The following is a 25,298-nucleotide window of genomic DNA, read 5'->3' as shown; positions in this document are numbered from 1 at the left end:
CCCATTACATGCCTTCCTTTTAAAGAGTTGCTGTGGTCATACTGTCTTTTCACAGCAATAGAACCCTAAGACAAGCTACTACTACTTTTTTTTTTTTTCTTTTTAGTTCTAATTGACTTTGGCCACTGTACTTTTGCTAATTTTTCTCTGAGAAAGTAAAATCTCACTCGATACAAATGTCTAGTGTCCATTTTCCCTTCAGAACTCTGGGTATCTCTCCCATCAATCTGTATTACCTGTATGAGTGTCTCAGAAATCTAACAGCAGTATGATTTCCTTCCATTACAGAAGTAGGACTGCTTAGACCAGGCCTTTAATCCAAGGAGACAGAGTCAAGCAGATCTCTGAGTTCAAGGCCAGCCTGGTATAGAGCACGTTTCAGGTAAAGTAAAGCTTAGGTCCAAGAGGGGTGGCACTTGCCTTTAATCCCAGCCCCCAGGAGACAGAGGCATGCAGATATCTGAGTTCTAGTCAGTTCTGTTCAGGCACTTTGGTTGAGTCAGTAAGTTGAGAGGCAGTGCAGTGGAGTTGAATCAGTGGCAGTTGAGCTTGTGGAATTCAGAGGCAGTTTTTACCGGGAGAGTTTTACACAGAGAGGTTGAAGAGAGAACAAGGTACACACAAGTAAAGGCAGAACGAGCCAGAGAATGAAAAGGAGCCAGATGATTAGAAGAGATTGCTAGAGTTCGTTTTGAGTCAGAACAGCTGAGTTGAACCAGCCAGTCAGAGTTCAGAAAGAGCTAGAAAGGGTGAGCTTATTCAGTAGTAAGTCTCAGAAGCTAACAATATTTTAGGCCTATAGATTTACAGAGGCTAGAAACTTCTAGGACTAGGCCTAGGCTAGCAGACGGAGGGAGCAAATCTTCAAGATGACAATCACATCAGGTGAATAAAAGATACATTTACACAAGGCTTCCCTAGTACAACCCTAGATATTCTTGCTTTTAAATGTCAGCACAATGGTTTTAAACTCGGGATTTGTTTACTCGCTGGGCAAAAGCATACATACCAGGCAAAGTTCTAGGACAGGGGGAGGAGGCTGATCAATGTCAGTCTCGACTGTAATCATACATTATATTCACAGTTGTTCTCACATAGTGCTGGTGAGGACATTTGAGGGTGGCTGGCAGGTCTCAGGAGCCATAAAGGTGCTATCTGGAGGAGAAGGTGGAAAATCTATTCCTGGTAGGATGGTATGTATGAAGGCCTGTGGTTGTGTGGGGAACATGGGCCCTGCATTACTTGGGAGCCAAGGGAAGGCACCGAAGTGTTGAGTGGGAACCTGTTGGGTGAGCTCGTGTCACTGGGACAAAAACAGAAGCTGTGGAGTGAGTCCAAAGGTAACTCCTGGTCCAGGTAAAGGGTGGCAGCCGGGAACAGGACCCAGTGTGGTGGCAAGACAGAGATTCTGGCAAGGGAAGTGGGCTTTCCAGTGTCTCCCTCCTAGAGGGGACAGAGTTCAAATTCAAACGGGGCGCTGAGCCACTCACAGAACTCGAGCGTTAAAGGAAAAGGTATCCGATTTCTGTCTCGATTCTCACCTCACACACATCTATTTTATTTTCTGGCTGTGAACTCTTACTGAACCTATTGGATTTGTACTAAGCATCTCCATCTCCCGAGGCTTTCTCTGTCTGTGGGCTGCCTTCCTGTGGAATTCCCAGCGGGAGCATTGCGTCCACTCTTGTGTAAAGCGCCCCCTCCTCAGAGCCCTGCATGCCTGGAGCCACTGTGCCCCTGGCCACCTCACTTGGGAGTGTTTTCCTGCTTTTGACTCACAGGCTGCCCCACCTCTTGGCTGGTGTGGAGAGGCCTCAGGATGGGATGGTGTGGCGACGAGAGCATCCTTGCCTGGTCTCTACGTGCTGGTTCATCAGAGCTGCCGGCTCTCGTGTTATCATTTCACAGCTTCAAGAAGGGAGAACAGAGGGCGACTGTCAGAGCTGGAAGGGAGGTACAGACAGGGGGAGGATGGTTGGTGGCTACTCATCATACTGTCGGGATGAGTAGGTGCCGCTGTCGTTTAGCACAGGAAGGTGACCCTGGCTGACACTGTGTGCCTTCACAACAGCCACCAGGGAAATTCTGGCGGCCCCTCCGCAGTCGCACCTTTCTATTACTGTGATAAGAAAACCAAGACCAAGGCACCTGAGGAGAAAGTTTATTTGGGCTTATGGTCGCAGCGGGTTAGAATCCATCCTGGCGGGGTATTACAGGAGCAGGTGTAGACATTCGACAGAACAGCTGGGAGTTCGTATCTCCACCCGCACAGGGGCACACCACTGGGAATGGCTTGCAGCTTTGACACTTCAAAGCGTTCCCCCAGTGACACGCTTCCTCAGACTGAAGCCGTGCCTCCTATCCCTCCCTAAACAGTGCCACTAGCTGAGGCCCAAACATTCTAATGCCCGAGACTGTGGGGGTCACCTTGTTCAAACATCGCACCCCACCACCACCACAAATGATGGTCCGAGGGATGCATATACGCTGATTCCTGACTTGGATGTGATGCGAAACTGTCACACTTTACCTCATAAATATGCATAAGCCTGTGTCAATAAAAATCACAGCTATTTCCAGTAGACCCACTTGTATTCTCAACGGAGACAGGACATCTCCACTTATGCCGTCGGCTGTGCTTTTCAGTCACCAGGGTAAAAATTACTCCTCTTCTGTGCCTCTCCTTTTGCTGGTCCAATAAAGAGAGCTTTGTAGAAATCACCCCACTGTTCACCTCAGGCTTGGTAATGGGCCCGTCCTGCCTGAGACCTTCAGAATGGCTCAGGGCAGGGCCTGCGCAGGGTCAGGTGGGGCTGGGACCCCCCGGAAGAAGTTATGAAGCACAGGAGAGACGTGGTTATAGCTCCTGGACACCCACCCGGCTGTCCTTGTCCCCGGTGACATCCTATTACTACCTCAAGACAACAGGATACACGCGCGAGTCCCTCCACCAGCACCAGGCCCCTCCCCCACCCAACCAGAGGCGGGTGTCTTGGTAATTTTGATGGGGAGCCCAAATGGGGCACCCGTGGAGCAGACCCTCCTCATTGGGCCGTGCGGGCCAGCTCAGCGTCTTTCCCTTTTAACTTTCCCTGTTAGGATACAACGGCACTGATGTCTCAGAAACAATAACAGGGCATTAACTTTTCATTTTTGATAAAAATCCTTAGAGTGGAGAAAAGAGAAGAGTTAAAACTGGTAAATTCAGCGAACACTTCAACTGCTACTTCCAGGGATAGAGCATCACACGCGGAGCAGAGACTGGTCGGGAGAACAGTGACACCGGCGCCACCTTGTGGACATATGAATAAGTGTAGGACTCCAGGAGAACAGGCCTGCATTGGGTGGAGAATCAGGAAAGATCTCCCAAAGAACGCCATTACTGTGCGTTAATGAGCCTTGCATGCGGACTGGAAATTGGCCGGCAAATACAGGAAGGCACAGGGACATTCTATACTGGGGCTGAAGGTAGTGCACGCCATTCTTGATGACTTGCCCATCTGATAACAAAGGGCTGACCCTGGGGTTGGTGGTGGTTACAGCATTTGAGGTGTCTGGGGTGGGGCGGTTCTGGCTGCTTGGGGAGTCTGGAGAGAGCGCTGCTTAAGTTTAACTTCTGAAGCCGGTGTGCAGAAGTTTGGTCGCCACAGCAACCAAGCCATGTGCCAAAGAAAAACTGGCACCCATGCCAGCCCTTGGTTTAACCAGACAGAGCAACAGTCTTCATTCTAATCACTTGCCTGAGGAAACTTTTGAGACCCGAGTTGTATCTGCAGATGTTCTCTGGAAATGAGGGTGATGGAAACAGAACTACACACCTTCATGTGGCTCAAGCAGAAAAAAGAGAATTCTCTTAACTCCTCTCCCGCAGGTCAGTAGTACATCCAGCAACCAAATGCGTGGCTGCCTTCCACAGGCCATTCATGGCGGCAGCTGGCGGCAGGAAAATGTCCTTCAGAGCTAGACAAATGCATTACAGATCTAAAGGTTACAAATGGCCTCTGCTTTTGCAAGCCTGGGCGCTTCGGCTTGGTTGGTTTTCTCAGCTGGGAACTTATAAAAATGAATACACACCTGCTTCTGAACAACTCTTTTTAATGATCTTTTACGGTTCTGTTCTCTTATTGATCACTCTCTTCTTGGGGTGTTTAATGTAAAGCGAGGGCCAACATTTATCTCAATGTGCCAGCCTGGATGCTGAACCAGCTCACAGAATGATAATCAGCAAGGACCCACCAGCTGGCAGAGAGATGAGGTCCATGGGTCCAAAGCGGTTTGTGTGCTCTGAAGTTACCAACGTTGGACTGAACTGAAATGGCCAGATGCAGGTGTAGAGCCTGACATGCGCACAACAGCAGGCACACCTGCACGGCCTCATCTGAACTCACCGCCACCCAGAGGGCAGGTGCTATGGCCCTCACCCATAGACCAGGAAACACACAGGTTTCTGGGTTAAATCTTTACCATGGCCAGGTGGCCCTGGGAGTCGGTGACCCGCTCCTCCACAGCTGCCTGCATGGATCTGACTGCTGAAACAGTCAAAGCTCTATCCCAGTTCATCAACGAATCGGTTGGCCTCCAAGTCACCCTCATCAGTGTTCTGCTGGGCACTCGTGTGCTACGTTTTCAGAAGAATTTCAGAGCAGAGAAAGAAAATGGAGGCTCGGCTATCAAAGACTGGGGTCCCGTGGCTGTAAGTAGAGAGGTGGGATTTGAAGCAAGCAGGAAGCCAGCCTCTGTAGCCACAAGGGCATAAGTGATTCCCAGCTCTTAATCACTTAATCCCCAAACAAGTTACTGATCACATCTAGTATTAGGTCTGTATGTTGAAATGAGGAAGATGGAACTAGAAAGATGTTGAGTGAGTCAAGTGGGAAAAGAGGACCTAGACTGCCTGCTAAATGCTCAGCAAGTAACACGTAATTATTGAGTTGGCTGGATTTCAAAAGACCTTAGGAAAACATAGGTTTCCGGTATTCTTAGTTCTGAATAAACGACTTATTATATTGATGCCTCGAGGGGTAGTTTACTATATAAACAGAGCAGCTGGCACTCTGGAATCTGCTCCCTGCCCATTGTCTTGTGGATCGCCCCCCCCCACTGCCTTGCCCTGCCCCCTCACCAGCTGCACCAGAGAGACTTCCCTGATTGTGAGCACCCAGATGCATAGACATGCCTACCCATGGGAAGGCAACGGAAGAGTTTCAGTCACAGAGAGCAGTTGCCACCTGGTGGTGGCGTACAGGAGCTAAGCAGCATAGCTGTACGGCAGGATACGATGGGGACTCTGCTAGCTTAATGTAGGGTGAGTGCAAAGGCTCTCTGGGGAGCTGGATGGATGCGGGGGTTCAGGTGGACGAACATGGTGGGACTGAGGAGAGCATCAGAATTGAGGTGGCAGCATCAACGGGACTGGGAGGGGAAGTCAGCTGTGGGGGTGGGACTAAAGGAAATAGGAAGGACCCCAGGATCCGGCAGAGGGGGCAAGGCTGGTAGGACAGAGGGTGGCAGGCAGGCAGGGCTCTGCCCGTGGAGGCAAAGTTGGCCTGTGAATGCCTGGGAGCAATGGGCCACCAGGAATTCAGTTTGCATTCCTGAAGGATTGCGTCTGCTCCTGCTCTGGGGTAGAGCATGGGCCACAGAGAGTAAAGGGTTTCGTGGTGGTGCAAGAAGCCTGCACAGGCACTATGGCTGACTTCTTCATTGCCAGTCATTCCAGACTCCACAACCCTCCATCAGGACAGCACATCCACAATGCATCCTCCGGGGTCTTAGTCAGAGTTTCTATTGCTGTGACTAAACACCATGACCAAAAGGCAAATTGGGGAGAAAAGGGTTTATTGGACTTACACCTCCATTTTGCTGCTCATCAGTGAAGGAAGTCAGGATAGGAACTCAAGCAAGGCAGGAACCTGGAGGCAGGAGCTGATGCAGAGGCCATGGAGGGGTGCTGCTTACTGGCTTGCTCATCACAGCTTGCTCAGACTGCTTTCTTACAGAACCCAGGGCCACCTGCCCAGGGATGGCTCCACCCACAACGGTGTGGGCCCTCCCCCCAGGAATCAATTAAGAAAATGCCCAGGACTGCATACAGCCTGACACTACAGAGGCATTTTCTCAGTTGAGGCTCCTGCCTCTCAGATGACTGTGTTATTTACATAAAACTTTTTAGCATTTTAGGTAATGGCAACCCCCGACACACACTACTGTGCACGCTCCTAATCTTACACAGTTGGCATTCTGGCTAACAGGCAGTTCTAACTAACCAAGGTTACCATATTTCCTAAATATAAATCATAATCCAAGCCAGATGGTGGTGGTGTACAACTTTAAGCCCAGCAGAGGAAGGTGGATCTCTATGAGTTTGAGGCATGGTCTACAGAGCAAGTTCCAGGACAGAGAAGGCTACACAGAGAAACCCCACCTCAAACAAAACAAAAGTACAACTCAAAGGATAATACAAACCACATCAGTTAAAATGAAATCACGCCTAAGTTTAATATGCCAGTTAGCACTGCTTCACACAACAGGAAAGGCGTTCCAATCTAAATGTCTGCTGATTTATGGTCATGACATGAAGTGGCTCTTTGAGATGTTATGCCCCTGATGGCTGTGACATTTAAGGCCACACCGTGGACACATCTCCCTCTGCCCAGATAGCCGAGGAGCCCCCAGCTGCGGCCACCATTCCACTGTGCCTGCAGACAAATCTCTAATCACGTGAGTCACCTATTTGAGACACTTCAGACTCTCCACTAACCCATCCGCAATCTGACCTCAGTTGCCTTTCACCTAAGAGGGACTCACATCCCAAAATGTACCCCTCTGAGAACGGACCCTATTTGCTCTGGGCTGGAAGGGTAAGGTGACTATCGAGAGCCACTGCTTCCGCCAAATCTGTCCCGAATTGACCCCTCAGGAGTGCTGTGTACACTAAGCTTAACCTTAGATGTGTTCTCTGTCTCATGCTATCATCATGATCTCTACCCTCCTTGCCGGCTCAGGGTCAGGGGCTAGGAATTCCCTGCAGGTTCAGTGCAGTCATCTTCCTGGTTTTTCCACCATGGCCCTATGATTCTATCCATCTCCCAGGATAGAATCCCAGGCAGCTCTATTCTCCCTCTTCCTCGTGGCTTCCACATGCTCATGGGCCACTGGGCTCCAGGAAGGGAATTCGGAGAACTGCAGGCATCAAGGAAGACGTTCCCGGCAAGCCACATGTGAGAAAGAAATACTTTGTGATCACATTTCATGTGTGTCAGCCATGAAACAGCTAATACAAAAAGTGGACCTGGGAGATCGCCTAATGGACCTCTGTTTTTGTGTATGAACAGAACAGGCTCAGAAGCCATACTTGGCCTGAGAATCCCCAGTGTGGCTTGTATCCATCTGAAATCTTCAAATTTATGGGAATGTGCACCGACTTTAGCTGATTAGAGCCAGAACCATGGCATTCTCAGTTCTATTTTCTTTTCTTTCTTTATTTTATTTATTTATTTATTTATTTTTACGAGAATAGAGTGTCCACTGCGTGCCACACACTCACCCAGGGATTATGTGTGTCATTACTGACTGGGCACAATGCTCTGCTTATGGCCTCCTGGAATTAATGTCTACCGTATATGTAAGCATTAAGAATTCAACATGAACATGATCAAAATATATTTTGTGAAAACATTTTAACATACAAAAAGAAATATAAACAAGCATGTGAGTAAAAAAGAATTCTATGCAAGGATCTAAGCATTAAGTCCTGATTTTAAGCAAATCTGGACCCCTGGCTAGGCTTTAAATTACCTTCAGCTCAGCTCTTTCAAGCGATGTTTGTTACTGACATCTCCGTGGAAGCGGCCGGAATGAGACTGTCACTTGAAAGTAATTCCCTGCCCACAAAGCGGGGCTGAAAATGCTGCGTGGACTGCCTCTTTGAGTCACTTGTCAGATGCTGGAGTTATTCTGGGAACAGAAGCCCGAGGCACAGCCCTGTACGAACACTCCAGGGTCTCCTCTTGCCTTGGCAGAGCAGTGGACGCCCGGAGCCAACAGCAAGCCCTGGCAGGGCTGCCTGCAACGCCTTCTCTTCAGCTCGGAGGGATGTTAACTTAAGGAGGAACAAATCCAATTCTTACTCCTGTCATTAACATGCGCCCCCAGAGCAGTGTCCTGTGCTGTCTGATTTTTCGGCATCAGGGAAGCCCAATGACAATAAAAAGAAAGTCTGGGCGCTACACACACTACGCGAGGCAGAAGCCTCTCTGTCTCACATCTGATATTCATAGGAACGTCAGCGGTGGGCTAGGCACTGTGGCACCGACAGGGCGCGTCCTGAGGTCCTGAGGACTGTTGCTTAGCACGCTCAAAACCTCAAAGCCACACAGTTCACAGCTGCTGCGTGTTTCATGTCTTCATCAGCTTGATAAACACCAGAGAGGCCTGAACTCCAATATGTGCCGTTCTCACATTCAAGTGCCACAGAGCCCTTGGACATAATGCGCTGCAGTCGAGCCTCTGGCTTCCTTCTCTCACTCCAGAGATTCCCATTCACACACACTCACTGATTCATTCTCATAGCCACTCATCCATTCGTTTTCTCGCTCCCTCTCCTTTTCCCTCCATCTCCTTCTCCTTTCTTCTCCACGCTAATGTGAAAATGAGGAAGGACATATGGACCTAAGGGCCTGAAAGCTCAGCTCCCGATTCCTATGGAGACGACACAAGAGAACTTTAAGTCAAAACAAGCATTTTGAAGCCCTCAGAATGAGGGCAGACAGATCACTGGCATTTCTGGGATTCCAGAAATATCAATAACTTATTGAAAACTAAGATGCGAAAATTCATGGGGCAAAAATTCATGACGGCGACATGGTAAAAAAACACCAAGAAAACACCTAGATCGGACTCTGTTAGAATATGCATGTTTTATTGCGATTTGAAAATGTATTGAAATGGGCAGAAAAGTCTCTCACAGGGAAGAGATTTCTATAGAACTTAGCAGTGAAATACCTCAGGGGGCTTGCAACAAGCCCCCAGGGCACAAACGCATAGGTCTCCCGCAGTCAGGGATCCTCACCTGGATGTCCAGCACTTAGCCTCTCCCCGTGCTGACCCTTGGAGCAGGCAAGCCGTGGCTCTCCCATGCAGCTGCCTCTCCCACCACAGGAGGACACTGCGGCCCAGAAAACCAAGACTCTTTGTGTCTTCTCCGCATTTTCTGCTCTAGCTTACAGCATAGCCAAAAAAAAGATGTTCAACTTTCCCAGCTTGCATGACGTGTGGCCTTGTATTTTCAGAGCGATAGATGAGACTAGGTGGGATAGGACTCCTTTATGAATCCCCAGGATCAGATAACTGACCGTGGGACACCCAAGCCCAAATGATACAGCTGCAGTGCAACCCTACACCTAGGAGAGAATTGCAGAAGGGGGCAAAAAATGTTAGCACCAAAGGCTCAGGGTGCTTTCTGTTAAGTGTCCCCTGGACATGACAGGGGAAATGGACCCGCGAACTCTCAACAGTATAGTTGTCTGAATAAGGCGGACATAATAACACCAGTCGACATGCAAATGTGAACAGAAGAATTCCACGTGGCCCCACCCCAAGAGGAAGAGCTGCAGGCAGCCAATGGATGTTGAGAGAGGGGGAATTAGTTTCCTCTAGGGATAAGCTTCTGTGTAGGTGTCCAATCCCAAGTGCTCAGCCCAGGACACATGTACATATGAGCAATGGTAAATTGACTCAGTAGGTTGTACAAACATGTCTGCACGTATACACATATGTATGTACATGAAACAGTAATAAAGAGGTCATGAGCTGGGGGCCATTGGAGAAGCTGGTGGGGCAAAAAAAAAGGTTGAGAACAATGTAGATGAAGTTCTCAAAGTTTTTATTAAAAAAAAACAAACTCAAAAGTTTTTATTAAACAAACAAAAAGAATCCTTGGGCTCTTGTTGGAATGGCCCTGCTCTTTGAGGTTGCAGTCCACCCAATCTGAATAGGCCTTCTGAGCTCGGTGGTTAAGGTGTAGGACCCTGAGCAGGGCCTCTTGCTCTCTGCCCGACTTCATCTGGAGAGTATCTTGAGACAGACACCCCTAACCACATTTGATATATGGCCTTTGACACAGCTCCCTGATAGCTCTCCCCTCCCTGCGCCTTTAGGATAATTAAGTATTGTATTTCTGCTCATATGACAGGAGTATGCTGTTTAACGCAAATCAAGCATCTGTAAAGTGCCTAGTTCCAAAAAATTATGTGCAGCTATCCCCGGGGCTCCCACCAACTCCCCAAGGGGTGTATTGTCTTTGTTCCCTGGAATTAAAGTTGAACTACCTCTCTGCAGTGGCCCCTGGGCTCTGTGACCCCTGTACAGGGCTTGCCGGACTTTTCAGGCACCGTTTCTCATCTTGTGCCCCTCCTGACTTCGTGGGCTGCTGGGAGACAGCCCCCAAGCATGAGGAAAATCACAGGCTCTTACAAGCACGGCTCATGTGCCTGTCAGCTGTTCCAGGTAAATGCTTTAGCTGAAGTGTCAGCATAGCTCTGGGACTTTAAGGACAAAAACCCATGGAGAGTGGATCTGCACCATAAGGCAGGTACAAGGGATGTAGATTAACCAAAATGCCAGAGACCACAACAGATATCCTCAAGTTTAGGTTCTGTTGTAGCATGTAAAATCTGGACCAAAAATAATTTACCTTTTCCCATGATGCATTGTAACAGATGCACCATACAGTTATTTGTGAGAGTTTTATCCTCAACTTCTAGTATTCTTCTTTATAGTCTTATTCCCTCAAAAATTACAGCATAAGAGTAAAGATGGAAAGACCAGTTTAGAACACAGTATTCATGCCATCATAATTTTGAGCAAAGGCTCTGATTGCAGTTGGAAAATGTGTACTGAAAGAACTGGGAGAGCCCAGGCTGACAAAACACTGCTTGTGATGGATGTGGTCAATCCTGAAACCTTTCTCTCCATCTTGTCAGTAACAGATGGCAGCGATCATCTTCCCTCTAGCCCTCATGTTTCAAGCCCCATCCTTGCACAGTAATCAAGAGCATCACTTTCTATAACCCACAGAAAATGGGTCCCTTCATGATAAAGCAGTATTTGAAAACTTGTGGTCTACACAGATCTAATTCAATTCAGTTGGCTGGTCAGGAAATAAAAACTTTAAAACATAGTTCTATACAAAAGGTAATGCATGTGTAGGAAACCAGAACCCAATATTATGCTTCAGCTATTTAATATATCAATAAACCACCAATATATGACTAAAATTTATTGATAAATATTAACATGATAGGGGGGAGATCCAAGATGGCGGCACAAAGAGGACACTATGTCAGAAGAGCAGGACAGCACCGACTACACAGCGACCAACAGACCTAACTCTAGGTTCGATTGTGTTTCCCAGGTTAGAGGAAACCCCACGGTGTGGGAAGCAATCGGGTCCTTTCTCAGGCCACCCAGCTAAACCCCAGAAGAGTTCACAGGTCCCAGCAGGCGCTTGGTCGCCAGCCCAGAGCCACATGCTTGCATGCTCTGCTGACCATCCCAGACTGAACTGTGGGCACCACAACACCAGAGACTGAGTTTTCCAGTCAAGGGAAAACAGTGAAGAGAACAATCAGGACTGACCTCAGGTCCAGACAATCTCTGGAAAAAGTCCCGGGCTCTGGCAGGCACTTAGCCGCCAGCCCAGAGACCCACCTGCCTGCCAGACTCACAATCCCAGACAGAACTGTGGACCCCAAAACACCATAGACTGGGTTTCCTTGTCAGGAGGAAATCCCATGGTGAGGGAAACATCAGGTCCGATCTCAGGATTCCCAGCTAATCCTTGGAAAAAATCCTTGGGTTCTCACAGGCTCCTGTCACTGATTACCACTTGGGTACTGGCACACAGAACTCCAACCTCAGACCTACAAAAACCTGGGATCCATGGGATCAGTCCCCAAGGTGTAACCTATCTCCCTAGGTAAACTGACCAAACCGTGGGGCTCTCTGGTTCTTCAAAAAGGCTGCTCCCAGAAAACACAGTGTAAGAGTAGAAGCAGCAGCTCACTGAATTCAGAGCAAGAAACCCAGTGGCAGGGCAGCTGTCTCCAGGACTTCTCCTGGTGAGAGGAGAGCACCCCTCCTGACTACTGATGACCACAGTTACCACACAGGTCCATACACCTGAGGTGAGCTGTTGCAATTCCAGAGACGCATGGGTCATTCAGTGACCATACCCAAAAAGCTGAGGAGGCCTGCTTCAGGAAAACCATCTACCTGCTAAGGGGATTCTACCCACCCTAGGATTCCAGCAGGCACCGGAAACTAACAGCCTACACCTGAGACAGTCAGATGGGCAGAGGCTATTGAAAAAGCATAACCAACAAAAGCCAAAGCAATATGGTATCCCCAGAACCCAGTTAATCAAGGACAAGTAGCCCTGGACACCTTATCATAAGTGAAATTCAAGAAGATGACCTTACATCTATGCTTATGAAAAGAATAATGGAGGAAACAAAAAGAAATAGAGGAAGATAAAGTCAAACATATTAGGGCCATCTGTGAAGAAATACAGGAAGATGCAGCCAGTCTGTGGCCTTCAGAGAGGAAATGATTAAATCACTGAAGGAAATAAAAGAAAGAGGAATGTTCAAGAAAACAGGTGAAGGAAATCAACAAAATGGTTCACGATCTGAAGATAGACTGGAAAAGTACAAATGAAGGAAATCATGCAGAGAAAGAACTTAGGAATTAAAACAGGAACTACAGAGGTAAGCATAACTAACAGACTACAAGAGATGAAAGAAAGAATCTGGGGCTGGAGAGATGGCTCAGAGGTTAAGAGCATTGGCTGCTCTTCCAGAAGTTCAATTTCCAGCAACCACATGGTGGCTCACAACCATCTATAATGAGACCTATGTCCTCTTCTGGTGTGTGGGTGTACATGCAGACAGAACACTGTATACATAATAAAAAAAATCTTAAAAAAAAAAGAAAGAAAAATAATCTTAGGTGCATAAGATAGTATGGAAGAAATCAATGTCAAAGAATATGTTAAATCTAAAAAATTCCTGACACAAACCATCTAAGAAATCCAAGACAACATGAAAAGACAAGAGTTAAGAATGGGGGGGGGGGACAAGATGGCGGCACCGGGAGAACACTGTGTTTGAGAAGCGGGACAGCACTCTCCGTGCAGCGACCAGGAGACTGAACTCTGGGCCCTAAAACTACAGCGACCCTGTTTCCCAGGTGAGGGGAGGCTCCCACGGCGTGGGAGTCGGTCAGATCCACTCTCGGCTGCCCAGCCAGAACCCGGAAGAGAACCCGGCTAACGAGGGCTTTGGGTCTCCGGGCTGGTGCCGCAAGCCTGCTTGTCCCGATCACTTTCCCAGGCTGATTGGTGGGCACAAGGGGGCCTGAGATTGGGAGTCCCAGTCGCAAAAATTCCCCACGGAGAAGGAAAGTTTCGAGTCTGATCACAGGTCACCCAGTCTTTCCCTGGAAGGTCTCTCGGACCGCGGGTACCCGCTGCCATCACAACTGAGCTCCCTCCACGCGGAAAGCTGCGCGCCCAGCTCATCCGTACAGACAAGCTGCGCGCCCCAGTGCAAAAGAAATTGGGAACCCCTGTCCAGAGAGGGCCTCACAGGCAAGGAAGAAACGGGGCTGCTTGGGTCACCTAGGCTTTGCCTGAGGAAAGCCTCGCAGACCGCAGACCTCAGACTGTAGACAGGCAAGTACGCCCAGTCATCATGGATCCGGGCCCAAGCAGGGAGCACAGAGTTATTGGGAACCCAGTTCCCACAGACTAGCAGGCAGGCGCACGCTCTGCCAGCCCAGAGGCCTGCTTTGTACCAACTACTCCTTACAGACAGAACTGTGTGCCCCAAGACACCAGAGTCTTGGAGTCACTGTCTGGAGAAACCCTCACAAGGAACAAGGAACGAAGCAAAGGGGATGGACTTAGGTAACCCAGTATATCCCTGGAAAAGGTCCCACAGACTGGCCCAACCCAGGGAACTGCTGTGCCCCAGAAAGCCTGCTGTTACCAGGAGAGCAGTACTCACCCGCCACAGATTACCTCTTGCGTTCTGGGGCACACAGCCCCAACCTCAGACCTACAAAAGACCGGGAACCCTGAGATCAACCCCCAGATACTGCTCCAAGAGGCAACCAGTTATCCCTAACAAAACTGACCAAAACACGGGACATACAGGTTACAGCAGCTGATCACTAAATTTACAGCAAGAAACCCAGAAGCAGGGCAGCTGTCTCCAGGACTTCTCCTGGTGAGAGGAGAGCCCTCTTGACTAATAAGGACCACAGTTACCACCCAGGTCTCTATGCCTGATGTGAGCTGTATCAACTCGTGAAAAACACTGGCCATCCAGTGACTATACCCAAAAAGCTGAGAAGGCTTCCTTCAGAAAAAACCATCTTCCTGCCAAAGGGATTCTCTCCAAAACAGGAGTCCAGGAACAACCAGAAACTAACTCCAAACACCTAAGATAGCCCAATGGGTAGAGGACAGCTTAAAAGCTCAACCAACAAAAGCCAGAGCAATATGGCATCTCCAGAACCCAGTTATCCAGGGGCAAATAGCCCTAGATACCCCAGCATAATTGAAATTCAAGATGACCTAACATCTATGCTCATGAAGAAGATAACAGAGGAAACAAAATACGAAAAGAAATAGAGGAAGCTGCAGCCAAACAGTTTGTGGCCTTTAGAGAGGAAATGCTTAAATCACTGAATGAAATAAAAGAAACAGAGGATTGTTCAAACAAACAGCTGAAGGAATTGATGGAAAAACATGGAAATACAGTCAGACAGGTGAAGGAAACCAACAAAATGGCTCAAGACCTGAAGATAGAATTGGAAAACAAAAACAAAACAAAACAAAAAAAAAAAAACACAAATGGAAGAAATTGTGGAGAGAAAGAACTTAGGGAAGAAAGCAGGAACTACAGAGGTTAGCATAACCAATAGACTACAAGAAATGGAAGAAAGAATCTCAGGTGTGGAAGATACAATGGAAGAAATAGATGTATCTGTCAAAGAAAATGTTAAATCTAAAAAATTCCTGACACAGACTGTCCAAGAAATTCAAGACAACATAAAAAGATAAAACATAAGAATAATAGGAATAGAGGAAAAAGAAGATTCCCTGCACCAAGGCCCAAAAAATATTTTCAACAAAATCAGTGAAGAAAATTTCCCCAACTTAAAGGAGAGGCCAATAAGAATACAAGAGGCCTACAGAACGCCCAATAAATTAGACAAGAAAAGAAAATCCTCCCGCCACATAATAATCAAAACCGTAAGTATAGAGAACAAAGAAAAAATACTAAAAGCTGCAAGAGAAAAAGACCAAGTAACATATAATGGCAAACCCATTAGAATCACACCTGACTTTTCAACAGAGACTATGAAAGCCAGAAGGGCCTGGACGGATATCATGCAGACCCTAAGAGAACACAGATGTCAGCCCAGGCTACTATACCCTGCAAAACTCTCAGTCCTCATAGACGGAGAAAACAAGATATTCAATGACAAAAACAAATTTCAACAATACCTACAAACAAATCCAGCATTACAGAAGACACTAGAAGGGAAAATACAACCCAAGAAAACTAGCTACATTCAAGAAAACACAGGAAATAAATAACCCCACTACAGTAAAAGAAAAAGCAACCAAGCACACAACCATATGACTACAGCCAACATCAAATTCAAAGGATCTAACAGCCACTGGTCATTAATCTCTCTCAACATCAATGGACTTAATTCTCCAATAAAAAGACACAGACTAACAAAATGGATGTGTAAACAAAACCCAGCAATCTGTTGTATACAAGAAACACACCTAAGTCACAAAGATAGACATTACCTGAGGGTAAAGGGATGGAAGACGGCTTTCCAAGCAAATGGATGCAAGACGCAAGCAGGAGTAGCCATTCTAATATCTGATAAAATAGACTTTCAACCAAAATTAATCAAAAGAGATGGGGAAGGACACTTCATATTCATCAAGGGAAAATTCCACCAGGAAGATATCACAATCCTGAACATCTATGCCCCAAATACAAGGGCACCCACATTTGTGAAAGAAACATTGATAAAACTTAAACCACACATAGATCCCCACACACTAATAGTGGGAGACTTCAACACCCCACTCTCAACAAAGGACAGGTCAACTAAACAGAAATTAAACAAAGAAACAATATCTCTAACAGTGGTCATGAATCAAATGGACCTAACAGACATTTACAGAACCTTATACCCAAACACAAAAGAATTTACCTTCTTCTCAGCACCTCATGGAACCTTCTCCAAAATAGACCACATAGTTGGTCACAAAGCAAGCCTCAACAGATGCAAGAAGATTGAAATAATCCCTTGTATCCTGTCTGATCACTATGGAATAAAGCTGGACCTCAATAACAACAGAAATAGCAAAAAGCCTACACACACATGGAAACTGAACAACTTGCTACTAAATGACAGCTGGGTCAGGGAAGAAATAAAGAAAGAAATTAAAGTCTTCCTAGAACTCAACAAAAATGAAGACACAACATACCCAAACTTGTGGGACACAATGAAGGCAGTGCTAAGAGGAAAGTTCATAGCACTAAGTGCCTTCAAAAAGAAATTCGAGACAGCTCAACTTCAAGCAACTTAATGGCCCACTTAAAAACCCTAGAAAAAGAAGAAGCAGACACACCAAAAAGGAGTAGACGGCTGGAAATAATCAAACTCAGGGCTGAAATCAATCAATTAGAAACAAATAAAACAATTCAAAGAATCAATGAAACCAAGAGCTGGTTCTTTGAGAAGATCAACAAGATCGACAAACCCTTAGCCAAGCTAACTAAAAGGCAGAGAGACACCATCCAAATCAACAAAATCAGAAATGAAAAGGAGGACATAACTACAGACACTGAGGAAATCCAAACAATCATTAGGACTTACTTCAAAAGTGTATATGCAACAAAATTTGAAAATCTAAATGAAATGGACAATTTTCTTGATCGATTCCATTTACCAAAGCTAAATCAGGACCAGGTAAATCAATTAAATAGTCCTATATCCCCCAAGGAAATAGAAGCAGTCATCGAAAGTCTTCCATCCAAAAAAAGCCCAGGACCTGATGGTTTCGGTGCAGAATTCTACCAGACATTCAAAAAAGAGCTAACTCCAACTCTCTTCAAACTATTCCACAAAATAGAAATAGAAGGAACATTACCAAACTCATTCTATGAAGCCACAATCACCTTGGTACCTAAACCTCACAAAGACCCAACAAAAAAGGAGAATTTCAGGCCAATCTCCCTTATGAACATTGACGCAAAAATACTCGCAAACCGAATACAAGAACACATCAAAGATATCATCCACCATGACCAAGTAGGCTTCATCCCAGGTATGCAGGGGTGGTTCAATATATGGAAATCCATCACTGTGATCCACCATATTAACAAACTGAAAGAAAAAAAACCACATGATAATCTCCCTAGATGCTGAAAAAGCATTTGACAAAATCCAACATCCATTCATGTTTAACATATTGGAGAGATCAGGGATACAAGGCACATATCTAAACATAATAAAGGCGATATACAGCAAGCCTATAGCCAACATCAAATTGAACGGAGAGAAACTTAAAGCAATCCCACTGAAATCAGGGACAAGACAAGGCTGCCCACTCTCTCCATATCTCTTCAACATAGTTCTGCAAGTCCTTGCTAGAGCAATAAGACAATTAAAGGAGATAAAAGGGATTCAAATCAGAAAGGAAAAAGTCAAAGTATCACTATTTGCAGATGATCTGATAGTATACATGAGTGACCCCAAAAACTCTACCAGGGAACTCCTACAGCTGATAAACACCTTCAGCAATATGGCTGGACACAAAATTAACTAAAAAAAAAAAAAAAAAAAATCAGTAGCCCTCCTGTATGCAAAAGACAAATGGGCTGAGAAAGAAATTAGGGAAAAAACACCCTTCAAAATAGCCACAAAGGACATAAAGTACCTTGGTGTAACCCTAACCAAGCAATTCAAAGACTTGTATGAAAAAAACTTTAAGTCTCTGAAGAAAGAAAAAGAAGAAGAGATCAGAAGATAGAAAGATCTCACATGCTAATGGCTTGGCAGGGTTAACATAGTAAAAATGGCCATCTTACCAAAAGCAATTTACAGAGTCAATGCAATTCCCATCAAATTACCAACACAATTCTTTACAGACCTTGAAAGAAAAATTCTCAACTTGCTATTCATATGGAATAACAAGAAAACCAGAATCCCTAAAACAATCCTCTACAATAAAAGATCTTCTGGAGGTATCTCCATCCCTGATCTTAAGCTGTACTACAGAGCAACAATAATAAAAACTGCATGGTACTGGCATAGAAACAGACTGGTGGATCAATAGACTCGAATAGAAGATGCAGAAATAAACCCACACACTTATGGAAACCTGATTTTTGACAAAGATGCCAAAATCATACAATGGAAAAAAGAGAGCATCTTCAACAAATGGTGCTGGTCTAACCGGATATCTACACGTAGAAAAATGCAAATAGATCCATATTTATCACCCTGCAAATGGATCGAAGATCTCAACATTAAACCAGACACACTAGATCTGTTAGAAGAAAAAGTTGGGAAGAGCCTTGACCTCGCTGGCAAAGGAGATAACTTATTGAACAGAACATGAACAGCACAGGCTCTAAGATCAACAATCAATAAATGGAGCTCATGAAACTGAAAAGCTCTGTAAAGCAAAGGACACTGTTAACAGAACAAAACAACAGCCTACACACTGGAAAAGGATCTTCACCAACCCCTATATCTGACAGAGGGCTAATATCCAGAATAGATAAAGAACTCAAGAAGTTAAACAGCAACAAATCAAGTAATCCAATTAAAAATGGGGTATGGAGCTAAACAGAGAATTCTCAATAGAGGAATATAGAACAGCAGAGAAGCACGTAAAGAAATGTTCAACGTCCTTAGTCATTCGTGAAATGCAAATCAAAATGACCCTGAGATTTCACCTTACACCCATCAGAATGGCTAAGATAAAAAACTCAAGTGACAACACATGCTGGAGAGGATGTAGAGTAAGGCAAACCCTCCTCCATTGCTGGTCGGAATGTAAACTTGCAAAACCACTTTGGAAATCAATCTGGTGCTTTTCAGACAATTAGGAGTAGTGCTACCTCAAGATCCAGCTATACCACTCCTAGGCATATATCTAAAAGATGCTCAAGTACACAACAAGGACATTTGCTCAACCATGTTCATAGCACCTTTATTCGTAATAGCCAGAAGCTGGAAACAACCCAGATGTTCCACAATTGAGGAATGGATACAGAAATAGTGGTACATTTACACAATGGAATACTACTGAGCAATTAAAAGCAAGAAAAACATGAAATTTGCAAGTAAATGGTGGGAACTAGAAAAGATCATCTTGAGTGAGGTAACTCAGAAGCAGAAAGACACACAGAGTATATACTCCCTTATAAGTGGATATTAGGCATATAATATAAGATAATCATACTAAAATTTGTACATCTCAAGAAGCTAAGCAAGGAGGAGGACCTTGGGGAATATATTAAATTCTCATTCAGCAAGGCAAATGGGATAGATTTCAGAAAAGGGTGAAAACAAGGAACAAGACAGGAGCCTACCACAGAGGGCCTCTGAATACCCACAGGGTATTATTTCAGATGCTGAAACTTATAGCCAATCTTTGGGCAGAGTACAGGGAATCTTATGAAAGAAGGGGGAGATAGAAAGACCTGCTCCACAAGGAGAGCAACAGAACCAAAAAATTGGGCCCCAGGAGTAATTTCTGAGACTGATATTCCAACCAAGTACCATGCATGGATCTAACCCAGAACCCCTGCACAGGTGTAGCTCATAGGAGCTCAGTGTCCAAGTGGGTTTGCTAGTAAGGGGAACAAGGACTGTTTCTGACATGAACTCAGTGGCTGGCTCTTTGATTACCTCCTTGAGGGGGAAGCAGCCTTACCAGGCCACAGAGGAAGACAATTCAGCCAGTCCTAATGAGACCTGATAGGCTAGGGTCAGATCAGATGGAGGGAGAGGAGGACCTTCCCTATCTGGACTGGGGAAGGGGGATGGGAAAAATTGAAGGAAGGAGGGGGCTACAGCTGGGATACAAAGTGAATAAATAATTTTTTTAAAAAATATTAACATGAGATGCTGAGACTTATGGCCAACTGTTAGGCAAAGTGCAGGGAATCTTATGTAAGAAGTGGGAAATAGTAAGGTCTGGAGAAGATCGGAACTCCACAGGGAGAGCAACAGAACCAGAAATTTGAATACAGGGGTCTTCCCAGAGAATCATGCTCCAACCAAGTACCATGCATGGAGATAACCTAGAACCCCTGCACAGATGTAGTCCATGGCAGTTTAGTGTCCAAGTGGGTTCCATAGTAATGGGAAGAGGGACTGCCTCTGACATAATCTGATTGGCTTGCTCTTTGATCACCTCCCCCTGAAGGGGGAGCAGCCTTACCAGGCCACAGAAGATGGCAATGCAGCCACTCCTGATGAGATCTGGTAGACTGGGATCAGAGGGAAGGAGAGGAGGACCTCCCCTAACAGTGGACTTGGGGAGGGGGATGCAGGAAGAGGGGAGGAGGGAGGGGCTTATGGGGGGATACAAAGTGAATAAAGTCTAATTAATAAAAATTAAAAACAATATTAACATGACTTGTCAAGTTTACTTCATTACTAACTTTACCAATAACCATGATATATTTTAAAACATCAGTCAGCCTTCTCAGTAGCGGTCCTGAAAAGTTTTCGATAATAGACTACAGAAAGGTAAGAGCCATGGTTTCGTCACCTCTAAATCCTCCATGCCCAACTCAACACCGATACATGAATGCTTGTTAGATAAAAAAAAAAAAAAAAAAAAAAAAAAAAAAAAATAGAGAAGGGTGATTATTTTCCAGCCATTTCCAAAATCACCTTCAATTTGAAACTATCAAAGAACTTGGGCTGAATATTCAAATTTTTTTTTTCTGATGGATGAGGTACATCCAGGGTTTTATGCAAATTGGTCTCTTCTAGGTGCATCATCCTAAGGCCCATTCCACAGGAACAAATGCCCCATGTGTACTACTCACCTGCCATGTCGATGGCAAAAGGCCTGTCTTCTCTCCACCCAGTGTACCAGCCAACAACTTTGCCATTTTTCACCAATGGACGTTCGTAGCGTCGCCCGCCAACTAGGCCAACGGGCCAGACAGAAACCTTGCGGGTGGTCCGCATCTACAGAAGGGGGAAGAGACGCAAACTGTTAATATGTAGAGATCCATGTGGAAGGTCTGAAGTTACTACAGATTCAAAAATTTAAGGTTTCCCAACAGAATCTTCTACCCGAGTTCACTGTCATTTTGCTTTCCTAGTATTACTGGCTTTGGGCTCAGTGTTCATACAGATGGTCCAAGGCTTATGAAAAATAAGGATAAGCCCCTTATAGGAATAAGGGACCAAAGTGCATGCCTTTAGTCCCAGCACTTGGGAGGCAGAGGCAGGTCTACATACTGAGTTCTAGCCCAGCCCGAGCTACATAGACCCTGTCTTGGAAAAACAAAACAAAAACAACAAAAAACCGGAAAACAAGAGAGAAAAAGGGAGAGAAGAAAAGACAGAAGGAGGGAGAGAGAGACAGAGACACAGAGAGAAAAATTATGCATTAATGCCCAAATAACACTTCTTTGAATTACCAACCTGTAATTATCAAATGCTTCTCATTTGTCTCAAAAGAGGATCTAGTTAAGAAATAACTCCCTTTTTTCTAAAGTCACTCATTTATTCCCCCAGGAAACTTCATGATTCAGTCAGTGGTATCATTCAGAAGACTCTCCCCAAACTTTCATTTCTGTAGACATAGACCTTGGCTGGGAGGCAGAGGCAGGCAGATTTTTTTAGTTCAAGGCAAGCCTGTTTTAAGTAAAGAGTGCCAGGCCAACCAGGGCAACATAGTGAGACTTGTCTAGATAAAATAAAAAAGATTACAGAGCAAAGAAACAATGTTAAAATTTTCAAGAGAAAAATGACAGCTCACCTCAAAGGCAAATTCCTCTTACCTCTAGGTAGAAACTCTAACTGCTACAGAAGCATGCAATGAGATACTTCAAACCTTGAAAGCAAACAGCCCTGACAACTAAGGTTATTATACCCAGCAAGTTGCCTTTTAAAAGTGATGAGGAAAGAAAGACCAAAGATAAGCACAAAAACAAACAAAACACTAAGGCGGTAACACACTGCAGAATAAACTTAAAGAAATTATACACAGAGAGGAGGAAGACACTAACAAACACTCAAGATAGAAGAATAAATTTCATGAGAACAAGAAAGGAACAAATGAAAACCTGGGAGAAATTAATCATCATTTCAGCAGATCAGAAAAACTTTGTGATGGGTAAGGGAAAGTGAAAGAACTGTTTTTGCACCAATTTAAAAGACATTATTACAAGAATCAGTAAGTCCTGCCCAAAAGCAGCCTAAGGTAAATGCATTTAACTTTTCCCCTTGAAAGATGAAGATTAACTGGTTGGGAACAGACAGACAACACCAAAACCAAGAAATGTGTCATAGATAATGATGAAGTGAGGAGAGCGCAAGGTTGGAAAATTGTTTTCCAAGGAAAGGGAAACTAAAGACAAGCTGGAAGGTGAGAACTAAACAAAGCAGACCGGAAGGAAAAATTTGTCAGAGGAGATAAAGAAGGAATAATCCATAAAAGATGCAACAGTTACAAATGTATGTTCCAACCACTGGCATCTAATTCTGCAACACAAGCGCTATCACACACAAAGGCTGGACGAGTCCAGATGTGACAATAATCAGGGATTCAATAACTGTCACCAGATAGATCATTCAGAAAGCAACTGACTTTGGAGTTCATTGTGCCGTAGATCAGATGGACCTTGGAGACATCTACCAAATACTCTGTCAGAGGGCACGCTACCTTCCATGGGACTTGCCCTAAACAGAACCCAGTTTAGGCTATAGCATGATCTCAGTTACTTTATCACTTCTGTGATAAAATATCCTGACAAACGTGACTGAAGAGAGAAAAGGGTTTACTTTTATTTTGGCTTACAGATCCAGAGAGTTACAGTCCATCATCGCCCTAAAAGTAGATGACACCAGGCAGGGAAGGCATGGAGGATGGTCAGCCATGTGTGTCCACACTTGGGAAGCAGAGGTGAGCAGGAAGTAAGGCTAGGTGTCTTCAAACCTCATGGTAGTTCCCAGTAACTCACAGCAAGAAGGCTCTGCCTCCTAAAGGTTCTAAAAATTTCTCAAACAGTGCTGTCAGCTAGGGACACCAAAGTGTTCTGGCACATGAGTCTATGTGAGACATTTCACAGTCAAACCATAAAAGTCAGTCTTAACAAATGCACAAAAATTAAACTGATTTCTTTCATATTATTAGATAACAATGGACCAAAACTAGAAATAAATAGCAAGAAATGCTATAACAATACATGGAGGTCAAACAATATACTCCTGAATGATCTGTGGATTGTTGAGAAATCAGGGAGGCAATGAAAGCTTCTTAGAACGAAAATACAAACAATTACAATCTTTGGGATAAAGCAGAGAAAGAGAAAGAGAAAGCTTTCAAAAGAGAAAGCTTACAACTATAAATGTTTACATAATAAACTGCGACAACACAGACAGATAATGTAATGCTTCACCTCATCACTGTAGAAAGGCAAGAATGAGCCAAACACCAAGTGAGTAAATGGAAAAATATTATATTAGGGTAGAAACTAATGAAATGGAGACTAAAAGGACAAAATGATCAATGAAAGAGCTCTCTGAAAATATAAATAAAATTGTCAAACATCAGCCAAGGGAAGACCCAAATGATTACTAGATTTTGAAAAGAAACATAAGAATAGACACCAGTGAGATTCAGAGTATCATTAGGGAATACTTTAAAAACATATTCCAAAAAAAAAAAAAAGGAAAAACTAAAAGGAACAGATAAATTAATAGCCCTACATGATCTGATCTATAGAAACTTAAAAATCAATAAGATGTAAACAACTGTGTAATGAACAACTAGATTGAAACAGTGTCTCCCAAGAAAGTAAAGTCACTGTTGGAGCAATTCATTACCCATTCTCCAGACCTTGGATAAATTTCAACATATCTTCATGATAAAATTTTAGAAGACATATTAATAGAAGAATACCTTAATAAATGAAAAACTTATAGCAATAATATACAATACTATACTAAAAGCTCCAAGTATTTCCCTAAAATAAAAAAAAACCAAGATGAAGATATCTACTTTTCCCCTTTTAACCAATAAATATTGATACTTTAACTTCTAGAACACTAGGGCAAGGGAACGAAGTGAAGGCAGACACATAGGAAAAGAAAGAATCAGTATTTCTATTTGTAGAAAGCATGATCATATGCTTAAGAGATGTTAAACACCATACCAAAAAAAAAAAAACCCAAAAAAACAAAACAAAACAAAACAAAAAAAACCCTCTCCTTTTAAGAGATCTAATACTTTTAGCCAAGTGTCAAGACTCAAAATTGTTTTAGTTAGGGTTACTATTGCTGTTTTGAAACACCATGACCAAAGCAACTTAGGGAGAAAAGGGTTTATTCAGCTCACACTTCCATACCACTGCTCATCATCAAAGGAAGTCAGGACAGCAACTCAGAAAGGGCAGGAAGCTGAGGCAGGAACCGATACACCATGGAGAGGTGCTGGTGCTGGCTCTCTTCCCATGGCCAGCAGCAGCATATCTCACGGAGTATCAATGCTCAGCCTGCTTTCTTATAGAACCCAGGACCACCAGCCCAGGGATGGCATCACCCACAATAGGCTGGGCCCTCCCCCACTAATCACTAGTTGAGAAAATGCCTTACAGCTGGATCAAAGGGAGGCATTTCCTCAACTGAGGTTATTTTCTCTCTGATGACTCTACCTTGTGCCAAAATGACCCACAAAACCAGCCAGTACAGGGACCTACCTAAGACACAGGAACCTACCTAACACTCAGGGGCCTACATAACACAGGGAAGTACCTAACAAAGGAACTGCCTAAACTACCCAACACAGAAGTCTTATAACACAGGGGCCAACCAAATACAGCACTTACCTAACCCACAGGGCCATACCTAACACAGGAACTGTCTTAGTTAGGGTTTCTGTTGCTTCAACAAAACACCATGAACAAAAAACAAGGTGGGGAGAAAAGGGTTTATTTGGCTTA

The 25,298-nt window shown here is 44.6% G+C and overlaps 1 protein-coding gene across 1 annotated transcript in view; it reads right to left on the bottom strand.

Moving 5' to 3' along the window:
• Window positions 1-25,298, bottom strand: part of B3gat2 (beta-1,3-glucuronyltransferase 2) — a 90,347-nt gene that overhangs the window by 15,563 nt on the left and 49,486 nt on the right. Inside the window, exon 2 of the mRNA XM_055606080.1 lies at window positions 21,171-21,315. Within this exon, the coding sequence (XP_055462055.1) occupies window positions 21,171-21,315 (145 nt within the window). The remainder of the gene's footprint in view (window positions 1-21,170; window positions 21,316-25,298) is intronic.

Source organism: Psammomys obesus, unplaced genomic scaffold (assembly GCF_907164565.1).
Source record: "Psammomys obesus unplaced genomic scaffold, mPsaObe1.curated_primary_1811, whole genome shotgun sequence".
Classification (NCBI taxonomy): Eukaryota; Metazoa; Chordata; class Mammalia; order Rodentia; family Muridae; genus Psammomys; species Psammomys obesus.
Note: the sequence above shows the minus strand (reverse complement) of the source record. Positions and strands in the feature narration are given on the sequence as shown.